This window comes from Acanthaster planci, linkage group LG07 (assembly GCF_054643075.1).
Source record: "Acanthaster planci isolate LZ-2023a linkage group LG07, COTS_SCS, whole genome shotgun sequence".
In the NCBI taxonomy this organism is placed as follows: Eukaryota; Metazoa; Echinodermata; class Asteroidea; order Valvatida; family Acanthasteridae; genus Acanthaster; species Acanthaster planci.
Window position 1 is genome coordinate 14,749,255 of NC_141783.1, and position 23,125 is coordinate 14,772,379.

The 23,125-nt window shown below is 43.6% G+C and overlaps 2 protein-coding genes across 2 annotated transcripts; one reads left to right on the forward strand and one right to left on the reverse strand.

Moving 5' to 3' along the window:
* Window positions 1–690: 690 nt before the first annotated feature.
* LOC110980931 (uncharacterized) lies at window positions 691–4,864 on the reverse strand. Its single transcript, XM_022238010.2, has one exon. The coding sequence runs from the start codon at window positions 3,047–3,049 to the stop codon at window positions 2,003–2,005; it is 1,047 nt and encodes a 348-aa protein (XP_022093702.2). The 5' UTR covers window positions 3,050–4,864; the 3' UTR covers window positions 691–2,002.
* Window positions 4,865–10,435: 5,571 nt separating this feature from the next.
* LOC110980857 (uncharacterized) lies at window positions 10,436–22,381 on the forward strand. The gene is made up of 9 exons (XM_022237878.2): window positions 10,436–10,556; window positions 13,018–13,171; window positions 13,620–13,773; window positions 14,946–15,155; window positions 16,181–16,421; window positions 17,423–17,594; window positions 18,819–18,978; window positions 19,591–19,761; window positions 20,460–22,381. Exons 1-9 carry the CDS (start codon window positions 10,442–10,444, stop codon window positions 20,772–20,774), a joined length of 1,692 nt encoding a protein of 563 aa, XP_022093570.2. The 5' UTR covers window positions 10,436–10,441; the 3' UTR covers window positions 20,775–22,381.
* Window positions 22,382–23,125: the final 744 nt, after the last annotated feature.

Consider the following 23,125-nt stretch of genomic DNA (forward strand, 5'->3'; position numbering starts at 1 on the left):
GTTACAGTAACTTTACCAAAAATAGCGAAAGAATCTATAACTCAGAATATTAATTTTACAGTCTGAAAATGTATGATACACCAGGCTTTTCAGCAGGCGACCACATTTAGTTTCTTCCACGGCCCGGCACAGCTGGCAAGGCTCATGATGTCAATGAGTTGACTATACATGTATTGTCATTTTCCCAAAAGGAGGCCCTGGGTTGTGTGAGTTATAGGTTTGTGGTGGTCGCCCTACTCATTTTTCCTGCCGTGTAATGGAACGGAGAGGGGCACATTGGTTCGGAATGCATCCTCAATACACCAAAGTTTAAGGACTGATACTGTGATTTAAAAAGAAAAAGACGGAGGATCATCATGGGGCCAAATTAGCAAAATCTTGAGGGATTGGACGGGGTCCTTCTGTTATCACACACGTCAATCAATCTTATTGACTGAACCTAGGAAATGACAGGACAGCAATCTATTCTACCATCATGGCGACACATTCACACGTATAACCATGCGTCCGATAAGACTAGCAAAATGAGGCACGAGCTGATTGGAAAGATTTGACATTTCTTATGTAACCATTATCATAATAGGGCTTGAAGAGTGATTATCTGTTAAACTTGTGTGAGGTGTGCAGTTTAAACAATTTAAGTAATATTATTCACAAAAAATTCCTTACTTATCAACGGAGTGCAAGAACTTCACAAAGATGCAGAGTTCTACTTTATTTTTTAATTTGTTGATTAATTCAAAATTAATTACAAGTTTTTGATTACACTGCATTGAAAATTTTACGTATACTTAAAAAGGTTGTATATAGTACAAATTAATTCTCCTTCTTATTGTGCAAAAGAAAACACAGACGTTTGAAAAACTTTCAAAAATTGAATTATCATGGAACAGCGCAACGTCCTTTTAACATTTACGTCAATGTCGCAGGATTTATGCGTCCACGATTAGTTCAAAATTGTTCCCAATAGAAAATTGAATAATGAAGTACATAAAAAGAGCTTTAGTTAAGTTAGTCAAACAACACGGTGCAGTGGGAAGGGCCATACAAACGTGAACATTCAAAGAAAATTTACTTTTTCGTGTTGCCTAAAGGTGCTATTTTGGAATGAATCTCGACTGGTCTGGCAACGATTCCCTTGAAACCAGCAGCAATTTCAAATTGACAGCAGTCAGAAATCGTTAGTGGGAGGTGTCAGGTAATCAAATTGATTGCGTCCATCCAAAGCATGAATCCCCGTTTCGGAGTAAAGTGGCCGTAGGTGTTAAAATAAGCAGTTTAGCTGAAGGTCGTGCATGGATTGCTGGACCACCCATGTTGCTTGGTCCTTGAAGCATTTTCTGTGATTTAATCTGTGCCAGAAACTCTAATCAAGGCCAAACATATCTGACCAACATTTGATTTGGTGACATTTATAAGCGCCTAATTCTAGTTTAGACAAACAGTGTTATCGTTATTCCTTTTACGAAAGCCCCAGTGCGTGCTTCGATCGCTGTGGCTGTCTATCCATAAAACTGCAAATTCCATCTCGCGGGAAAGTCCATGCATATATTATAAGCCCTAGCCATCGCGGCAACCACCACTTTGTATACTAGTATTATATTAAAATGCTCAGGTGTATAGAGAATTGTGACCACTGATATCAACAGCGTTCAGCCCTTAAAAGAAAATTAACTGGTCACATCATGGAACCTCAAATTGAAAGGCTTCACTCCCGAGACGAATTATACACCATAGTTCCAGACCTGCACTATACAAACTAGTCCCAATGACTTATACATGTACATATTGGTACGTCCCTATAGTGGATACATTTCTATCTCACTGATAAATCCCAACTTCTCTGGGAAAATGTTAAGAAATCACACAGAGATGCCTATTGACGTGAAAGTTAACAATCATCATTAACTTTGCAAAAATGCTGCCAGATAGAACTGAACCTGGACGAATTAAAGTACGTAGCCTACATAAACAGTGCATGTTTTAATGTTAATTTAATTAGTTATTCTTTCAGAAGATGAGCAGCCTTTTTGCAGATGTATGGATGACGACGCCAGCACGAGATGTCATCCCACAAACCCGGAAGCTGGCTATTGATGACCACGCAGTTCTCGTCGTAGCGGCGTCTCTTGTGGATGCTAGGCTGTCGCGGTCCCCATGCGATGAAACTCACGGGCTCGCCACTGATCCATCTCATCTGCCCCTCCTCATCGCGGTCGTTCAAACCGATCCAATACCGGCGCATGGTGGGCGACGCCTCCGAGAGCTCATCGCTGATCTGTGCTAGGTAGTCGTTCTCGGCCTTGTCCTTGATGGTGACCAGCTCAGCGCTATCTTTCTGGCAGCTGAGCGAGGCCTCCTCCCACGTCTTGCTGGCGATCAGGAAGTGGTAGCAGAACCCCCGGCGGGTGAACCAGGTCGGGGGACACTCAACAACGGGAGTGGGTGGGGGGATGTCATTCTGGCATGGCTCGATTGCTGGGCACTGCACCTCTGGGCAGGCAGGCACGGGGCACTCCGGACATGAGCACTCCTCCACGGCCCCATTAACGGCCTCCGGATTTTGAATCTCTTGGATCCCCGCACTCGGTTCGGCAGAGCAGATTGCAGGCAATTTGACGTCGCTTCGGCATGTAGGGCTCTCGTAGCCGTAAAAGGACACCTGGTGAGCGTTGATGGGACGACGATAGTCCAGTGCCACGCAGTACGGCCCTCCAGCTTGACCGTCCACGACATTTCTCTGCCAAGCGTCGGACAAGTCCTTGGTTAGCCCCACCCAGTACCGATCCCACAGAGAGGTATTCGCCAGGAACGTACTGTCCGCAAATTCCTTGAGAATACCGGAGTTTCTGGCCATGGGTAGGAAGAGCTGGCCTGGTACGGCCTGACTGGCGCAGTAGGCCTCGGCGTCTGATAGCGTCATGGCGTCATTGACGGCACGCAAGCACTGCGTGCCGTCACCGGACCGCCAGTACCCATCTGGGCACTGAGTCTCGGCCAACACCCCAGCGCTCACGGTCAACGCCAGCAGCAAAACCTTCAGTATCATTTTGCGATTTGATAGTTGGCTGATAATATTCCTACTCCTAGCCTCAGCTCTGATCGTGCAATCGTGTTAGGCAGGTTCAAGCTCCCTGGGTCATGGAGGTAGTCACCTAAGCTGTACGATCGATCCACGCCAATACGTAATCGGCTCTTCTTGTTCTTGTCTTTTCCTCGGCAATGGGCACAGCAGTATAGCTAGTCCAAAAGGTACTATCGCACCGACCCAAGCTGACGAGTGCATGCAAATTGAAAGAAAAAGAAGGGTATTGAAGTGGCCCCCCGAATGACTAAAGGCGGCTTTTAAGACAGCTTGAAAAGGAAGGTCTCTGTCCAATTATTCCCCTTCACTTCAGCAGCGGTAACCTGATAGAGCGAGGAGGCCCTGTGGCGAATTACTCAGGGCGTGCTTCTAATCCAGAAAGGTGCTCCTAGCTTACTTTGTTAGACGTATAAGAGACACTTGCGCAGAGCTCAAGAAAGCATTGTTACTGTCAAGCGTGTCCATAAGTGATAACAGAGAAAAACAAAACTATAAACAGAAACCAGTGACTTTGCTTACTGCCATGTTTGCTTTGCATAACGAAGCTGAAATAACATACACTTCAACCGAAGGATGGAAAACGCTGAGTTGTGAATTTTTCAACAACCTGATAATTTCCTGTCAAATCCGATTAGGGCTATTCCATCGCCTCATTGCACATGGCAACAGTGGAATCCATAGACTAAATAACTCGGGATACCAGATCTCTCAGCTTCCCAATACTGATTAATCTGTTGCCGCAACAAAGGCCGTCTTGTGTTTCCGCTCCTTTCGCTGACAGAATGCGGGTTAAGAAGTCAGTCTGTGTGAATAGAGGGGAAAATCCACGTTAGAGATGGTTGAGGAAACACCATTTCCAAAGTACCACGCACAATGATCCGACTCCAGTTTTCCTCAACCGTTGAATACGAGTTATCAGTCAAGGCAGAAACGCTGACAAACCTTTGCCATTTTCATCGTTGAAGCTCCACCCATCGAGGGCCTAATCTTTGATTCCAAAATGGTGGATTCTCCGCAGCGGAAATTCTTCAGGCAGAAAATGAACCCCAAGTAAACTCTAACCACACAGCCGAACGGCCGCTTTCAGTCGGCGACTCCGGTCACTAGATAACTGTGGAATTCTGGCAATCTTTGTTGTTACCAGGATGAGTAAACGGGTTGAAATCAACGTAGTGCCCCGCCGATGCTTTATGCTGGGACTCTCTCCTTGCCTTATGTAATTACGCAAACATTTTCGTATAACGTTGTGGCTTCCAGATAGCAGCGAATATAACAGATACTAATGTTTATGGTGGTAACACAACAAAACTCAGCTTGGGGTGGGAATAATGGTTGATAGCTGAAAAGTAAAGGTTGGCCGTGCACTGCAAAGACGGATACTGTTCACCGTGATGGAAATTTCAAATGATTACACATTTGAGAATTACTCCTTTGACGGTGATAACAATGCTGGGCGCACTCGTGCAATCGGTATGCGAGAGCTCGATCTTCACGCGATCTGTCCATCCTAATGCATGATATGCCGATAACTCCGCCATCAGCCAATTGCCTTCTCTTTTTAATCCACGGTTGTTCGAGATTATTTTGAAATGGGCAAACAAAGTCAATATGTCACCATCGTCCTTGATGTCACTGTGGGGATGACCAGGATTATCATCATCTTGCGGCCGTCGGCACGGACCTGTGTCGTCAACACTGGCAAAACTCCCAAATGACCCTAAACCCAGGAGCGTTGCCACGGGGGCCGGGGAAGTGCCCCCCATAAAGTCCCGGTGCCCCCTCCCCCAGGTGTCCCCACTAATAAAAAAAGAGAAAAAAAAGGTGAATCCATTTTGATGAACCGGTAACTCGTTCATTAGAAATACTGACTGTGCACCACGTTGGTAATAGACTTAATTCATGGGAAGCCGTTTTTAATCGTGTTCCCTGAATCTACCACATTCGATGTAATCTGTTAAATAAGATTGTGCCAGACTACTTTGGGTTCCGGACCTCACTTTCAATTTTTTTTTAAATATGGCTTGAAGCACTTAGATATAATTTATCGCAAACTTGAAATCATTCTAAGTGTAAACTGGCATGAGTCTGTAATAAAGTTTTATTTCGTTGCTGTTGTTTTTCTCAAAATGAAAAGTTAATCTTACTTTCAGTTCAAGATGGCAGACAAATGAATACAGTCTATTACGAATGGAGCAATGGAAAGGACTTAGAACCGTCTTGGCCGCTTTTATAATAATCCGCGCTATTGGAGCTCCCGTTACACAGCCTATCGTCACTGCACGTCCACGTTCTATCAATATGAATAAAAGTGAATAATTCTGTAATATTGATAAATTTCTGTTTCCCTGAGGTATATATCATCCAAGATCAGCTCCTACAGAGGTCACTTCAAGCAATGAAACGTAGTAAGGCTGGGCAGTGGCGTAACAGGGAGGGAAGGACTTCTGCCGTGCTCAGTTCACCACGCCCCCCCCCCATTTGAAACTATAACAAGTACACAGCCCATGTGCATGCACGGAGGAAGGTTGTAGAGAGGGTAACAAGTCACCTTACAGTTGCTTCCAGTGCCCCTTTACAAAATGTGAGCACCCCTAACTGCCCCTTAAGACACTAAGGCTTAATTGGGTTCTCCACTTGAAGATGCATACTCGATGCTGAGGGAGGAGTTGACAGGAAAGTACGAGACTACATGTACATGTACATATACTTACAAACGTCTGTGGTTTAAACTTGTAAGGGGCAGTCCACAACGAAGTACGTACGAAGGGGGAGGGGCGTTCAAGCCAGTGCGTACTGTATACGCAAACCGAAAAATTGCCTGTAATGAATCTTCATCATATCAATACACCTTTACAAAACAAATAAAAACCAAAATTAGCTTTTTGCATCGAAAAATCATTCAACCACAGTATCCTCCACCGTCCACCCCGTCACCATGATTTATCCTCTTGTGCCAACGCCCACTATTAGTATAAAACCGCAACAACAAAGACCGGCAGCGTCCTCTGGAATTGTGGAATGCGTATGCGGGGGGGGGGGCACTGCGTACCCATAGGTACAGGGGGGTCTTAAAAGTCGGTATTTCACATTTGACGCAAACTATGGGACAGAAAGACCCCCTGCCTCTGTGTTGGTTATTGTTATACTGATATCTGAGGAATTCTTTTCAGACGTGGGGGGGGTGTATTAATAGGCTGGAGTGTGTATATTGGATTGTCCCATTTCGTGCCTGGTAGTGGTATAGCATTTCGTGCGTACGTACTTAATGGACGGCCCCTCGTTACTTCGACCGCTCCATTCTTCGACAGAGTACCAAGCAGTACCTACTTCATGCAATGAAACTAATTGACGTGCTTGAGGACGTTTAACATCATCGATTCGTTCAAGAAATAATCAATTCTTGAGTAAATGCAGAGTTTCAAAGATCAATTCGCCTTTCGAGACGTTATTGTACTTCCAAACGTAGGTAGCCCAAAATTTAATGTAGTTGTGTGTAATAACTGAGAGTTGGAAAGGGGATAAAGGAGCTTGTATCTTGAATGTGGTCCTCAGTTATATTGATGCCGATCATTTCCTTCAATGTCATCTTGAAATACGTCTGGGATAATCGCGTGCGAGGCGGGGTACAGACTGTCAACAGCATAAGCGCATATCCCGTCCAAAAATCCAGCCAAACATAACGTTTGACACAAAAATGTTGTACAGTAGTGTCCAGAACTTTTGCACAGGATGTTGGCGTTCGATGTGAACAACGACGGGCTCCTGTTTTCGTCAGTAACTGACAAGGATCAAACATGATTACTTATCGACTATACATGGACGACGATATACAAATCCCCTGTGGCTGATGATTTTATCATTACCACCCCTCCCCTTGTAGACATCCTTTCACAGAATGTGTGTCGTTTAAATTACACCCAACGCAATCATTTTGTTTACTGAAGGATCGTCCCGTGTGACAATTAAAGAGGTGAATACGACAAATATTGGCGAAACCAACATCCTGATAAATGTCTTCCTCTCATCCTCAGTTATCTGACCACGAGAGAATAATCTGCCGTCCTATAAAACCCAAACTGTCAATGAATCTGTCGGTCCCACACTGTCTCGACACGGCCCACGCAACTATAAATAGCTGAAGGGCCTGGTACTGGTACCTCACCGATTACGTAGCAAAGGCCGTACCCTGGCAGCCCAGTCAGTATTCAAACGGCGACGCGCGGTGTCTTTGATGAGGCAACAAAATGGTAATTATTCTCGCCATAATTGCGAAGTGGCAAGAGTCTCGATCACACGGATGGAGGGCAAACAATTGCACTTATCATTGTCATGAAGAATGTTGAAATTACTTGGACGAAGGATGAATAGCGGTTCTTTCCATTCATCAGTATGACTGTTGTCCCTGAAGATCCCCGTACACAGGTGAATGAAGCTATATGCAAGGCAAACCGGCACAAGTTCTGAGGAAGATGATGCACAAGGTTGAGAAGCGATGCAAACATCTAACTATGCCGGGCAACTTTCCCATATGCTACTTTCCCACCTTTATATGAATAAAGAGTCAAACCCTTGCCCCCAAAGAACTCGACATATTGTCATACTGTAGTTAGCAATACATTTAGCTGCCAAATCCCAGCTGGCTGCATGGGTCTGAGTTTTCTCTCCCACCGGACGGATTTTTGCCGCTGAACCCGTTCAGCTCAAGCATCGCTCTCGGGGACACTCCGGCATGATGCCAACAGCGGAGAAAAGTGTTTCTGTACATTGTGTCCTACTGGGTTGTCATAATACACCAGGCACGTCTTCGAAAAGAAGACTGAAGTCATCAAAGGACAGTGCCACCGTACAACTTATTGTTGGGAGAAGCTGTCACCCCCTCCGTTCGGAAAGGATTGTTTGGGTTTGGGCCAGTGTAAATGACATCTATTCGGGGGGGGGGAGTAAGAGAGTCTTAATGAGCCTTGTGGTGGTAAACAGCAGCAAGTTTGGTAACGGAAGACTATAAGTTCATAAGATGAACAGCCTTTTTTTTTCAAGTAACAGTTGAGAGAGCACCCGGTCGATATAGTTACGAGTTGTGAGGAGTGTCAGATTTGGATTAATACGTTGGTGACTCGGTTTCCATTCAGATCAAGCCTTCCTAGTGGGCAAGACAAAAATTGAAAACCTTCGCTCGTGGACACCCTAAACAACTGGAGAAAATTTTGTCCAGCCTCGATGATTTATGGACTCAGAAGTTATTCAATACCTTATTACGTCTCGCCCTCTGTCCAATAAAAATTGAGGTTACGCAGGGCAGCCATCTTCCTGGTCAGTGCTGTTGTTAATTATTTCGGATATCATTATGAACACAAAAGCTCTTCTCATGCGTAGATCCGGTTCGTAAGTGTGACGTTACTTCTGTTTAAATCACGCCCACTGCACATAGCGTTAATATGCATGTACATGTACATACATGCACATGTACTTTTACATTGATCGCCGTTTACGTACATGTACATGGAACCATGGAACCGGAAATTAAAGCGCAAGTTCAGCGCGATCGTCCAAGGGTGCACCACTACAAATGAATTCTCATAGACAGCAGTGATAAATCCCCATACTTCACAAATATTTTAAAAATACTCACAACTCTCACAGGTGTTCAGGCTGCACAGAAAAATGATGTTCCACATGTACTCTTTCATTTTTCTTTCAATTTTTAGTGGGTTGACCAATGAATTTTTAAGAAATTCTCACCTAAAGCAGACCACCCCTAAAACGAAGGAAATTTCATTGCCCGGAAAGTAGCCCTCTGCAAAATGGCTCAAATAGTGCCACTTTCGGACCCGATTGCATCCAAATTGCTCAGAACTGGAAGCCCCGAGTCCGGCCTAGAGGTTCAGTGCCATATTTCTTCGATTCTTCAGTTCCATGGCTCTCAGGACCCTCTAATATAGAATATTTTGAGTCTATAACTTTTATTAATGAGCTTGGCGGACAGATTAATGGGCTTTTTGCAAGGGTGCACCCCAATGGAAGCTTGCAAATCGTGGCGCGCCCGCGTGTATGACGAAGTCACTTACTAACCGAATGGAACAAAAACACTGACCGGGAAGATGGCCGCCGTACATAACTTGTATTAAGTTTGTAACGCAAAAGAGACCACGAAGAAAGGAAACACAGGAGACAGCTATATATTTTTTCAAGTGAACTAACAATATCACACAATTTTCCCATCCGAACCACAGACCGACCAGTGCAGGGATCAACGTTACTAATTATCAGTCTCGAGAAACTAGGGTGGGCATTTCGTCAATAACGCAAGGCCATCCTTTTCATACCGTGTTGTTTATTCATTCACTTCACTTTATTTCACACACAAAGGTGAAGGGACCACTGAGAAGGCAACCAGAGGGAGAGACTACGTTTCACAGCGAACCCAGACAGTTTTTTTTTGTGCCTGGGCTGTATTATGTTGAGAAAGAGTCTACATTTCAATCAATTATTCTTTAATTAAAGGAATCAGAATTTTGAAGGGGGGAAAAGGCTTAATTGATAGTGACTGGTCACAGTTGGATCAGGATGGGGGAATGGGGCCAGGTCCTCCCCCTAGAGTTCCAAGGAGGAAAAACATAGCTTTTTTAGGGGGGGTCTTTTCACCCCTTTTCCCGACAGCGTGTAGCGAATAATCCCTCCAAACAGTCCCCAAATATCGTCTCATCCCCCAGAAAGGCCATAGAAATTTCCAAATTTCGGCCCCCCAAACGATCATGCCGCTCCCCTAAAACTCTGGTTCGGGATATACGCCCTTTTCAGATCGTACAGGATTCAAAAATCAAAACCATGTGCTACATTGTGTATCGAATGAAGGTTATAATATCGGACAAAATTATATCTAATCTCGATAACATAAAAACCTACAAAGAAGGGGATTTTTAAAGATGAAGTTGTAGCTCATACAATGAACCTTTATTTTGTGCTTTGCTTGAATGTCAATGTCTTTGTGTTAAACAATCTAAATCAATATGGTCAGCAGTGTTGGGTTGTTTGAACGAACAAACGAACCCTGCTCGGGTTTTCCAAAAGTCGACTTCTTTGTTTCATTGGAGATTTTTTTAAAAATTAATTACCGCTTTTAAGCTTGTGCCTAGCAGTGTTAAAAGTCAATGACATATAAATGCTGTTATATTTGAATTAGTGACATGCATTTTGGCGTTTGGTTTTACACTATTCTGAATTTATTGCGCTAACAGCATCCAAGTCTTTGATAAAAAAATCTAGGCGACGCTGAAAGGAAGCCGAATAGAAAACCATCCTTGTTGGTGTCTGACTTTTGATTGTCACTTGAGGGCGCTCAGAAAACTCACAACAAAGATGGACGGCCCTACTGCACAAACGAATTCGCCGTACGGCACACGTGGCGGCACCGTTTGTTTCGGTAATGCTTGTGTAGCATCCAGCCAAACGAGAGCTTCAGAAATTGGCTTAGGTAAGGCCTTTCCATGAAACTTCTGTTTAATTGAGGGCCCCCAGATAATGTAACGTTCATAATGTTGGCCTAGCTTTTCTTCCTGCCCTAGGCTTAAGCCTTATCGCAAATAAATACTGCATGGGTGATTTTGCACAATGGTGCTAAGAAAGGCGTTGTCGGAAGGAAAAGGGGGCAACGATTGCTCCTTTTTCCTTTCAGTTGCATGATATGGCCTAGGCCTGCGCGATGCGCCTACAGTACATGCAGGATAGGCGGTGTTCATTACCTTTAGTACTGTAGCACCTTGTTCCTATAATATAATTAGGAAAACGAAGTCCACTTGGCACTTTTTCAAACTAACTTACATTCAGACCTTGAGGATCCATTCTCCACTAAAGAACTAGTAGTAGTAGGCCCTACTAGATCTAGGTTAGGTAAATGTTTACAATATTTAAGCAAGAAAACCAGAACTTTTTACCTGAATTTGGTGAAAGACGACCGCATCAAGTCGTTTTGTTTCAAGTCTGGTTACCCGACCCAACCATAGAAAACCTTCATCCTAGTCAAGGAACCAGACTACATTCTCTACTTCGTCTTCATTCATAGCTCTTTGTTGTGTCATGAATGCTGCCATTTTACCCCATAATTTCCCTCAAAAACAAAAGCCTTCCCTCTTTTCTTTCTAATAATGAAAAAAGATATCACCGCCAACTTCTTCAGGTAAAATGTCTCAAAAAGGTAGACTTTGTTTCCTTATTATAGGAACAGGGGGCTAATCGTAATGAACACCAGATAGGCCTAGGCCTACATCATGGGGACCCTGTTATAGAAGGTAGACCTACATTTTACATGTTTTAACTTTTGGATTCACCTTGGTAGATGACTACAGGTATGACATCGTGCTTAATAACTGTAGGTTTGATGTTGTGAAAAGCGGGCAGGGTTTTGAGTTTTAAGGGAAATTATGACGTGAACTGTGAGCTGGTGAGTGTTTACACATGACAAGTGTAGACATGGTGCATTCACATTGTATGGCCGGATTATCAGTAAAAAAAGTCACATTTTCTCACAATTTACAATTGGAACTTTCCAAAAAATCGGGTCAGCACAATAATGAGAGCCTTTGGTTTTTTTGGGGGGGGGGGCTGACCAGTTTTACAAGATTAAATTGACAAAAAACTGGGGAAGGGTCCCCAAATATACAATCCCCCATATTCTTGGAATAATCTGAGTAACTTGGACTTTCTAAATTGCCTTTTTAAACCTTTGGACATGGTCAGGCAATGTTAGAGTCCAAGTACCATCCACAGGCTTTTCTATCCCATTAATTCATTTCACTTTAAATGGCTCATACACTGAGTCAAAATCCTTCAAATTCATCCCCCAAACAGTCCTGAAACTTTCCTAATGGGCCCATTTTGGAATTCAGTGGGAATCACAAGATAATTACAAAGGTGGTAAGGTTTACTCACATATGGGATAAAAAGAGAAAGTTGCCATGGAAATCAGAAACGCTCGTCAGCCGAGCTCGAAGTTGCCATCTTTTTCATGTTGCGTTGCAAACTGTATGTTAATGTCTGCGAGAGCGACATCATGATGTGCTGGCCCAGCAGACCATCCACAAAAAGCATGTGGGGTCTACATGCGCATGCTAACAACTATTTCCTGAGCGGCACAGCTACCAAATGTTGTGTCGGTCAGGAAACAGTCGTCAGCATGCATGTGCAGAGACCACATGCTTTCTGTGAATGATCCGCTTGGCTGGCTGGTAAGCTCTGAAATCTACTGTCTTTGAATATCTGTATCTCAAATCTAAAGTCATTACAATGCAACAGACAGAGTTCCGTACACGGGCATCACTTGACACCCTGTGCACAAACCTTTAATGAGACTGGTCTGTGTTTCCTAAGTAAACGCTTCAATCTTCTCACTTTCTGATGGCTTGTAAACCACTGTCAGGGAACATTAGTGATTTCCGTTGATGGAACTCTTACCCAATGCAACACTGTGTCAAACGAGAATGACTTGAATTGAAGTATTTTATAAAATGGAAAAGGATGAATGTTTTGTCGGTACATTTCTTCCATAGGATGGTGCATAAATACTTGTTTGTCATCCAATCCATGATGTATTGCGAACGTTGAAAAGATAAATTTATTATTGATGGAGCCTATCCTAATGTGGTATGGTCCCTAATGCGGCAGACATTGATTTTTCACCCTCAGACTTCACAGGAAGGAAAAACTTCATCAAGCTCCAAACATTCCTGTTCATAATGTTCCAATGAAATTTTATTTTTGCCCGAGTGCACAATGAACTCTCTGAAGATCCTTGACCATATCGACAAACAGCAGGGGCTCTGACACCAACAATTGCAACCAGCTGCAGCGCACATGTATCTGGGCTTGCTGCATAATGACGGCGTCATGATGCAGTCTGGTCCCTGTCTCATCTGTTGTGTTGTGTTCTGTTCCAACAGGTCTCTTGAAGGCTGGTGGTAATGCAGCAGACGCTGCCGTCGGCGTTGCTGCTGCACTGAATGTCCTGTCACCATGCTTCACTGGGATTGGTGGTGACTGCTTCTGTCTGTACTATGAAGCTGCCACCAAGTCTGTCAAAGGATTGAATGGCAGGTAACATTTTCACTGCTGAATCAGTGATTGGTTGATAGGGATGGTTGCATTTGTTTGCACAGCTGTTTATTTTTTCCTTCCTGCACCATGCAGTAACTTTATTGTGATTAAATGAAAATTTCTGGTGACTAAAAAGGAGACCACTGAGTGATGGTGGAAAGGCTGGTTAACAGATTGTGTAAAGATGGAGACTAGGTACCAGATGTTTCTTTTGTTACATTTTACTTGACATGGCTAAATTATGTCACTCTGCTTGTCTAGTTTGGATGTTTTCCATTCATGTAAGTTCCAAGACGCTGCGCACACAATACTGAAACCCTGATTTTTTTTTCAACCTGGATTATCTCTGTACAGGTATAGATTATAAAAGCCTGAAGTAGGGAGGAGAAAGAAGTGGAAGGATAGGGAACCAATACTCTCATTAATTTTACATTACTGTTTGTCACAGTGGACGTTCCTCGACCGATGTCAACCTAGACGTTGTCCAGCAACTAGGTTTCAATAGCTCTAATCCCATACCAGTGACGCACGGTTTGAGTGTGACTGTACCTGGGACAGCAGCTGGCTGGGTGGATACCTTGACAGAGTTTGGCTCTGGCAAAGTAAGGCCAAGCTTAAGTTTTTTTCCAGTAAATGAATGGGGTAAATTAGCAAAATGACTAAGTGTAGTCTGTACGTTAGCAAGCTTAGCAAGACAACCAAACAGGTGTGTGGGAACTTGAATTAATCTCTGGTCCCATTCTGATTTCTAACATGTCTCATTTTTTCCTCAATCCCCCCCTATGATTTCTTTCTGTTATTCAACCCCTTCCGATTCCTGCCCTCGTTGATCCCTTTGTGATTCCTTCCCCTTGTGATTTTGTCCCAAGACTTCCACACCCTGATCCCTTCCTGAGCCCTACCCTCTTTCATCCTCCGCCAGAACTCCTCCCCACCTGTCTGCGCCATTCTGCCTTTTATCCCTTAACCACTTGCTGCTGGGGAACCCTGTTTTGAACACCATGGGTTTATACGCAGAGCAGGGGTGCCAGAAATTGGACAAAAGAGCTGGTCCGTGTAACAAAAGACAGTACTCAGAACAAAAGACCTGCTGCCGGGAATTGCTGGCTTGCATTTTTTTAATGTAATCTGTCACTGTTTTTAAACAGTATACCACTGTTCTGGGCATAGTGTGCCTGCGGATTAGCACCATGGACAAAATTGCTCCATGGTCCCATTGATGAGTGACACACATGCAAATCCAGCCTGTTTGAAAAGATGCCACTCACATTCACTGGGGACAAAGGAAATTACGCAACACCTCACAATTCTGGGCTCTCTTTACAGGGCAGCAGTCCTGGCTGAAATACTCAGGAGTCAATGAAGGTTGCCTGTTGTCTTAGAGTAGCCACCAAACAGTCATTCGTGTGGGTGTAAACATCCATTAAATGAAACGATGAATTTTTGAAGAATTTTGAAAACTGAAAATCTTTAAAATCTCCCGTTTGTTTGCACGGCATTTTTAAAAGCACCTGGCAGCATTGGACAAATACATCCCCAGTTTCTTAATCTTCCTGGCCCTGGTACCCACTCAGGTACCTTTGTGAACCCACTTTCAATTTCTGACTAGCCCAACTCCGTCTTCTTTTACCTTCTCCAGATGTCTCCTCCCCCTCTCTGATTCCTCCCCTCCGTCACTCATTTTGGGTCCCCCCCCAATCTGAATCTGCCCAGATCTTCCCCTCCCACATTCCCTCTCTGTTTCTCACCCTGTTTGTACTGTGGTCCGTCACAGCTGTCCATGCAGCAGATTCTCCAGCCTGCCATTGACCTAGCTGAGGGCGGCTTCACTGTTCAGCCAGTGGCAGCCAACGGTTGGCAGTACGATGCAGACAAGCTGCTGCGGGAGACCAACCGACACGCTCAGTGCTTGCTGAAGGAGGGACAACGGGCTCCCAGGGCCGGTGAAACCATGCACCTACCGTTACTTGCCAAGACGTTCAAGGTGACAGTGCCCCCTTCATTCAAATAGGTCTGCATCCAGCTCACATGCCAACTGTCACTGACGCGCCCTTTTTCAAGATTTATTCGTATGAGTTCCTGTATTTAACTCTCCTATGCAAAGATGCATTCTTGACAAAGTTGTCCTATAAGCCAAAATCAGTCAAATGGCCCCCAGGTTTCCTGTGTACTGTGGCAAATCAAGTGGAAAGAATTTTTGACTGTCTGTGAATTTTTTTCAAGATGTATTTTCAAGATGTATTTTTTGCGTTAGGGAGATGTTAATTATATATAACGGGTTTTCCCTTACCCAACATATATTAATAAGCACTGTATGCTCAGTGCTTGTCCGAGAGCTTGCGAAAAAACCTCACAAGCTTACTCGGGTGGGACTCAAACCCACGACCTCCTGCTTACTAGTGCAGATGTCTTAACCACTCGACCACCGAGCTTGCTGGGGTCAGCTGGCCAGTCCGAGTCAAATGACTGTTTCAGCAAAAGTTAGGGCATAGACTGTGCTTTCCTCTAGGGCTGCCGTTCTGCACTCTGTCAAACAGCCATTGCCTTCCTTATTAACTCTTAAAGCTGTTTCTCGGGGTGCTTATATAATCATGAGAGAACTGATAAAATGTGCTTTTGTGCGTGGGTCACACAGCAAACTGAACTGCCTTTGAAGTAATCCGACTGGATGAATAAAATTGTAGTTAAGAAGAAAAGCTTATAAAAATGATATGATTCCTTGAGGAAATGTTGGAACTGTGGAGCTGCGATGGTTCATTTCAGGTGGAAATTTAGGATTTTTCTTATGACAATATTTGACCGTGATCAAACTTGAATATACCATTGCTACAAGTATCCAAAGTCATCGAAGGCAGATCTTGCAGATCACACAGATTTTCCTTGCAGTGGCTTATAAGGGATAATTGCCTCACACCTGTCTCCATGTCTATTGGACGAGTGATGTGCTTTCCTGTCTTGTTGTGCTAACAACAAAATATGTTAGCAGTGTTGTTCGGGCTTGACTTGCAGGCACTGGCTGTCAACGGAAAGGCAGGCTTCTACGAGGGTCGTGTGGCGCAGGCCATTGTGGATGTCGTGAGGGCCCATGGGGGTACCCTGACACTGCAAGACCTGAAGACGCACACCAGCACCCTGGTGGAGCCGATCTGCACCGACTACAAGGGGCTGAACGTGTGGGAGATCCCACCCAGCGGACAGGGGATAACCACGCTGATGGGACTGAACATTCTGGAAGGCTTGGACCTGAAAGGTGAGGGGTCAGCCTTTTTGGGGGGCAAGGTTGGTATAGTGGTACTTTTCTTGTCTTCCACCCCTGCAAGCTGAGGTTCAAATGCCACCTAGATCAGCATGATTGGGTTTTCAGTCCTTCCCTGATTCCATGGGCTTTCCCTGGAGTATTTATGTGGGGTTTTTCTCTCACCTCTAAAAACTAAACATTTCTTCATTCTTGTCTTCATTGCACTTTGTAATCATTCTGTAACAGGCACTTAATGCCCTGTTGGATGAACGGAGTAAATATATTCCTTTTTTTTTTCCGTAAAGTGGCATCTATTTCATGCCAAGTCTTTTGATACAGAAAGAATACTGTCAGTGTTTTTTCATTACAAATATCCATTGTTGACAGACAGTGCTGTCAGTTGGTTACTTCACAAGTACTCACTGCTACTTCACTAGTAATCACAGGTGTTTACAAGTGCATCACAAGTACCTCAGGCACAAGAAAAGTCTTAAACTATTCATGTGTAACTGCAATAAATGATTCCTTTGTTATTGATGACTCACTGTTTGTAGCACAAGTACTTGTTATGGTATGTTTGAGGAATAGACAAGAGTGCTTGTGAAGTATTTGACTAAAGTATTGTTGGGTAGTTCTGTGAAATCTGTTCATGGGATTGTTGTCGTCTCAGATCAAGTGACTTCTGAATCCATAACAAAATTACCAATTGTTTGGAGATGTCTTTGTAAACAGCTTGTCCGGGGGCTTTTGACTTTTAGCAATGGTATGCATTGCAGTCATCTGAGATTCAGCTCAGCTGTCGCACATGTGTATGAATGTTCCTGGTCAAGGGAAGCATGGTGGTTGTAGATGTTCAGACAGAATTTTAAATCCAAGGCAGAGTGAAGTTAGATATTCAGACAGAATTTTAAATCCAAGGCAGAGTGAAGTTAGATGTTCAGACAGAATTTTAAATCCAAGGCAGAGTGAAGTTGACGTTTTGACATGTGTTCCCAATATGCTGGCTGTTGCAGGCATGGGGCACAACTCGGCTCAGTACCTACACACCTTAATTGAGGCCATCAAGCTGAGCTTTGCCGACAGTCTGTGGTACTGTGCCGACACTGACCAAGTGGATGTTCCTGTAAACCAGTTGCTATCCAAGGATTATGCAGCCACGAGGAGAAATCTCATAGATCCCGTTAGGTGAGGCCTCATGGAGGGGCTTAGTCTGAACAATGCTACACTTTTCATACTGGTTGCTCACCAATAAATGTTTTTTTCGGACAGTGTATATTTGGAGTTGTCCGAAGGCTTGTGAAAAAAATTCACAAGCTTACTGGGATGGGACTTGAAGCCACGACCTCTTGTAAACGTCTCAGCACTTGACCACTGAGCTTGCTGGATTTGGCTGGCCAATTCGAATTAATGTGTGGCCGGTATTATGCTACCAACTACTTGAGCTTTGAAGCTTTTCATGACGAAGGTGGCAAGTTAAGTAAAAAGGTTTGTGGTAACATCTTGCTAGGATATCTCTTTTGTGAGTTTGTGTGGTTCTAAAGACAACAGGAGGGTACCCAACGTTTCTCAGTGTCTCCTGATGGTGGACAGAAACATTTCTACCCTCCAGTTCTCTTCAGACCCACTCGTACTCACAAAAGAGATATCCTTGCATGGTGTTACCACAAACCTTTTTACTCAACAAAATGTTTACAAAATGCGATACTTTGTTTTGTCAGATTGCTCCTATTTTATAAATTGACTTCTGAATTGAGGTAAGCCAAAACTAGGAATTGATGCTCCACTTGCTGTACGGTGATATTGACCCTCTGGTGGCTACTCTAAGCAGGCATGCTACTCTAAGCTATTGATGCCTGAGTATTTCAGCCAGGCCTGCTGCCTTGTAAAGAGAGCCCGGATTGTGCAGTGTTTCGCAATTTTCTTTTATTTACCGAAACTGGCACAGTGGGCTGCTGGTGTCTTTTCAATAGGGGCCAGATTAGTGTGCAGCGGTATTGTATCGCTTACCACTGGAGTGCTGGAGCGCTTTTGTTCCCAGTGGTAATCCGCTCACACTGAATGCCACAAACAGTGGTATAATCTTTCAAAACAATGATGGATTTCCTCCTTCTTTTGTTACAAGGCCCTGCTCGTTTGTCCAATTTCGGGCAATGCGTATAAAACCAACGTCTCCGAAACTGGGCTCCCTGGCAGCAAGTGGTTCAGATGAGTTTGGCTTAAGCATTAATTGGAACAAAAAGTAGAAAAATCAGAAACTCTCATGCTTACTCCTTTTTTTATTTCCTTACAATGAAACATAAGCCTTTCACTTATGTGTGCTGTTCATGCTAATGTGCAAGTATTCTCACTAAGACAGTAACCTTTTGTCTGGCTTATATATGGACTTCAACCCCCTTTGGCATTTTGCAGAGCTCGAGAGGACTTTAAAAATGGTGAAGTCAAAGGTGGAGGGGACACAGTGTATTTGTGTGTCATGGATGAGCTTGGGAATGCCTGCTCCTTCATTAATAGTAACTATAGCCACTTTGGGACAGGTCTGGTACCCGAGGGCTGTGGCTTCACGTTGCATGTGAGTACAGACAGAAGTCAGTGCACTGGTCTTCGTTTTTCAGTTGCTGGGCCGAGACACATTTATGTGTTTAAAAGGCATTATCGCCAGAACCGGCCTGTGAATCAGCACGGGTGCCTATTCCATTCATTTGTACGACATTTACTGATTCTGAATGACGTCATACTTTGGTACTCTATATTTTCTGTTAAATGATAGCATACCAGTTGTCATTAGAAACAAATGTGGCAACCCAATCTGCTTACGAGACGTGGGTATAGCCCAATATTGGCCTACGTTCAGAGGTTGTGCATGACAACCATCTTTCCGGTAACTGCTTTTGTCAAGGACGGATACCACAAATGTTCTACTCCTGTGTATCCCTGCGGGATAAAAGCTTTTTCCAGAAAAAATGGCTGCCTTGCACAGCCTCTGTTGCACAATTGAACATGCCCCCGATGTCTTGATGATTATTGTTTTCCTAGCAAAACATGACGTTCCTGCCTTTGTCTAACTAGGGTTTTTCTTAGCAGTTCTTTTACAACAGTGAAATTTCTGATTCAGCTTACCATGTGCAACCTTACAATAGCCAGTCTTTGGATGATACTATCAGTAACCTGGTCTTGTCCCCAGAATCGCGGCTCCAACTTCTCCCTGCAGCCGGGCCACCCAAATGTCATTGGGCCGGGCAAGCGCTCCTTCCACACCATCATTCCTGCCATGGTGACTGATGTCAAGACTGGTGACCTACTGTCGACTTTTGGGGTCATGGGGGCATTCATGCAGCCCCAGGGACAAATTCAGGTAGGATGCTCCTCCGCTCTTGGCATCTGTCAAGGGAGGGGTTTCCAAATCTCAGCTCTCTCCCCATCTTCGCGCTCACTTCTTTGGATTTAGTACCCCAGGTTGTGCCCCTTTAAACCTTGAGCAGATCCTTTTTCCATTTTCTTCCCCCAAAACATCAAATTGGTTATATGAGACAAAGGTTTGTAGTGTTTTCTTTTCGTTCAGAGAATGAAAATTTGAATCTAGAGGTAAATGGAGACGAAGTTGAGGTTTGGGAAAAAGGCATAGGTTATTTATTTTGCTAAAGGTGCTAGAATATTTTAGATGACCTTGTTTGCTGTCTATTTTTTGCTTTCAGAGTTCCAAATGCAGTGTTAAATCCAAAAGAAACCACTGTGAAAATGGGATCTCTGAAGGATGTAATTCCTATCAAATTTTGCTTCGCTTTGTTTTCATTGATTGTTACTCAGAAATTGTATTTGATTTTTCTGTTATGGCTATGAGGCAGTGCAATGCAGCAACAGCTGCCATACCTAACCGCAGGATGGACACTAGAAAGTTACATGACAACTTGAGTCAAGATCTCCAGGCAAACAGAACAACTTCACTTCATCAAACTTGTCACGTTGAGGGACCTGACATGACAAGGAAATATGGGCCAATGTCACAACATGTAGTTTAAGCTATCTCATTTACGACCTTCTCTTGCTTTGTAGGTTCTGTTGAGTATGTCTGAATTTGGTATGGATCCACAGCGGGCCTTGGACCAGCCACGACTCTATGTCCAAGTGGAGCAAAGTGGCTTCACAGGTAACGTGTGTCTGGAGGAAGGCTTCGGTGACGACGTCATTCAGGAGCTGCGAAGCAAAGGCCACAATGTCGTGGGACCGGTGAAGGGATGGGACCGACGAGTATTTGGTAGGGGGCAGGTCATTGCCCGGGGCAACTGGTTCTCTGCCAGCAAGCCCGGAGGTAAGTCGCTGCATGCAGGAAGTGACTTTCGAGGGGATGGGGAACCAGTTGGCTACTAGTAAAGCTGCTCAGCGCTTTACTGCATCTCAGAATAAATCAGTTGTTATGAGTAACTCGTGGAAAATGGATGAAATGCAAAGGAAGAGCCCCCCCACTGAAAAAAGTTAAGTGCAATCCAAGTTGATGATGGGTTTTTGCATCACAGAAATAAGAGTCACAAGAGATGTGTAGCACCGTTTTTATTTGGGGCAAGTGGTCTAGTCGTTTGTGTTTGTAATTTCTTACCGTAGGTGCAAGGCTCAGGTGTGACCTTGGGTTAGTAACTTTTGCTCCCCTCTCTCTGTATACCCGGGAGTATTAACAGGTACCTGTGAGGGCAGAGAGGGTTTAATACTTGTGGTTGATTAAAACCTGGTAGTGGCCAAAATGGTTGGACCAATGTTTGTATACCCCCAAGGAAGTGTACAAGCATCAGGCTGAGATGGTTCTGCAGTATGCTTCTCAGTTCAACGAGTAAGGTCAACGGTCGCAGGGGGGTGTTGAGAGTCTGTCGGTGCTGAAATGCCCCCCCCCCAGATACCTCATGGTATTTTGGGTCATTTCTGTCGGTAAAAATTGGCATTATTTTGATCAAACTCTTTGTACCATCAGTATTAGCCACAATGAACAGGACCACCTGATTTTAGAAGGTGTTAGGTTGCATTTGCTGTGGGCGGCACCCTAATGCACAATTGGTGGTCATGATGTCTCCATTCAAACAGGTTAGGTAACGCCTATACGCGATCATGATTTGAAATTGCATAATGAACTTTCACTGCCTCACACTAAAGTCTTCAGTAAGAATTTTTGACGGTGTCATTTGGCATAATGTCTTTCTAGTGCCATGTCTGACACCATTCCAAATAAATGGCATTATTTGGAGCTCTCGGTAATTCTGTTTTAGTTTGCATAAGAAAGAGCAAACAGGGCTCATTGTTTTGATATTCTGCCCAGTTTGTTATCCTGATGAGAATTGGCATTTGTGTTGTACAAGATTCTTGAAAAGGTTTTCAACTCAAAGTGGCTGTGGCGACTTGTGAATCATTTTGATCATTTATTGATATACAATCACACACACTTAAACAAAATTTGTCAATTGACTCTTTCTAATGCAATAATTCTTTGATCTTGGGCGATGCATCGATTCTTCCCCCAAACGAAGATACGACCTCGGCATAACCTGTTGTGCTTCCACAGCTGTAATGTCTGGTTTTTGCATCCGGCAAGAAGTGAGAGTCCCAAGAGAGTTGAGGGGGCCAGAGGTTTTAAGAACGGAACTTGAGGTTATCCAATTCATCTCTTAAGCCTCTGCATGGCTTATTTCTGTTCAAATGTGCTCAACTACTAATCAGTATGCTGACAATACCGCAGTACCCACGGTCATTTAAAAAACTTCTGATTTCAAATTCCTGCCTCAAGTTTAAAATGTGATATAGAAAAAATTCAGTAATTCGATTCAGGTACTCAATATATTTTGAAAATCTTTAGATATTACACTAAACACGACGATCATGGTTGCACAGTGCTTTTATGTCGCATTATATTGAAAAATCTATAATTTTTATAGTAAAATTACCAGTCATAAAGTATGATGTAAAGACAATATATATTAAATGATATAATACAATCATGTGTAGCACGAGCGAGTGACTCATTCTTGGTTGTTGTGTTATTTTATTTGAGAATAATTTTACAATACCAAAATATGATGATCTCGAATCCATGAATTGTCTGAGTGAACTTGACTTTGACACACACGGCCGAGTGTGGTCATTTTGTACATTTGCAGAGACAGTTTATTTCGACGAAGCGAATCATTATCTGAAGAAAAAAACAACTGGGTGGACTGCTACCATGCCGTCCAGTAAAATCTTTTATTTGCTTAGGCCGTTGTGTGAAATCGATCAACATAGGTCGGGTTTCCATACAAATCTTGGAGGTATCCGCTGCTATTTATGGCATCTTTGGTCCGAGAGCTGAAACGACTTATGAATTAAGGACAGAGGCCTTAAAATAGCCACCTATATTTAGAGCGGAGTTATGCCAGTCTTAGTGCAATTTGCCTACCGAGAAATTAGCTGACATCCTAAATGAATCCGAAAGGAGCTGAGGGTACAGCGCATCGGATGCCTAGCAATTAGGCGATTATCTTGAAATACATTTTGGCGGATATTCGATTACATCCCTAGACTTCGACAAAATATGAGGTGCTGTTAGAGCGTGGTGTTGCCTCCAAAAACAAACTTGTTTTTTTTTTTTATAAGACCGGGTACGTGAACTTAAGTATTAGTTTATCACCCGGGAGGATGGAATGTGGGAAATTTCGTTTTTGTTTGTTTTTGAATAGTTCAATACCGTAAGTAGAGTTCAT

Excerpts from the sequence above, each read along its gene's own strand:
- LOC110980931 (XM_022238010.2), bottom strand. The coding sequence starts at position 3,049 with ATGATACTGAAGGTTTTGCTGCTGGCGTTGACCGTGAGCGCTGGGGTG.
- LOC110980857 (XM_022237878.2), top strand. The coding sequence starts at position 10,442 with ATGGACGGCCCTACTGCACAAACGAATTCGCCGTACGGCACACGTGGC. Across the intron at positions 10,557-13,017 it reads AGCTTCAGAAATTGGCTTAG|GTCTCTTGAAGGCTGGTGGT; the intron begins GTAAGGCCTTTC and ends CTGTTCCAACAG. Across the intron at positions 15,156-16,180 it reads TACTTGCCAAGACGTTCAAG|GCACTGGCTGTCAACGGAAA; the intron begins GTGACAGTGCCC and ends CTTGACTTGCAG.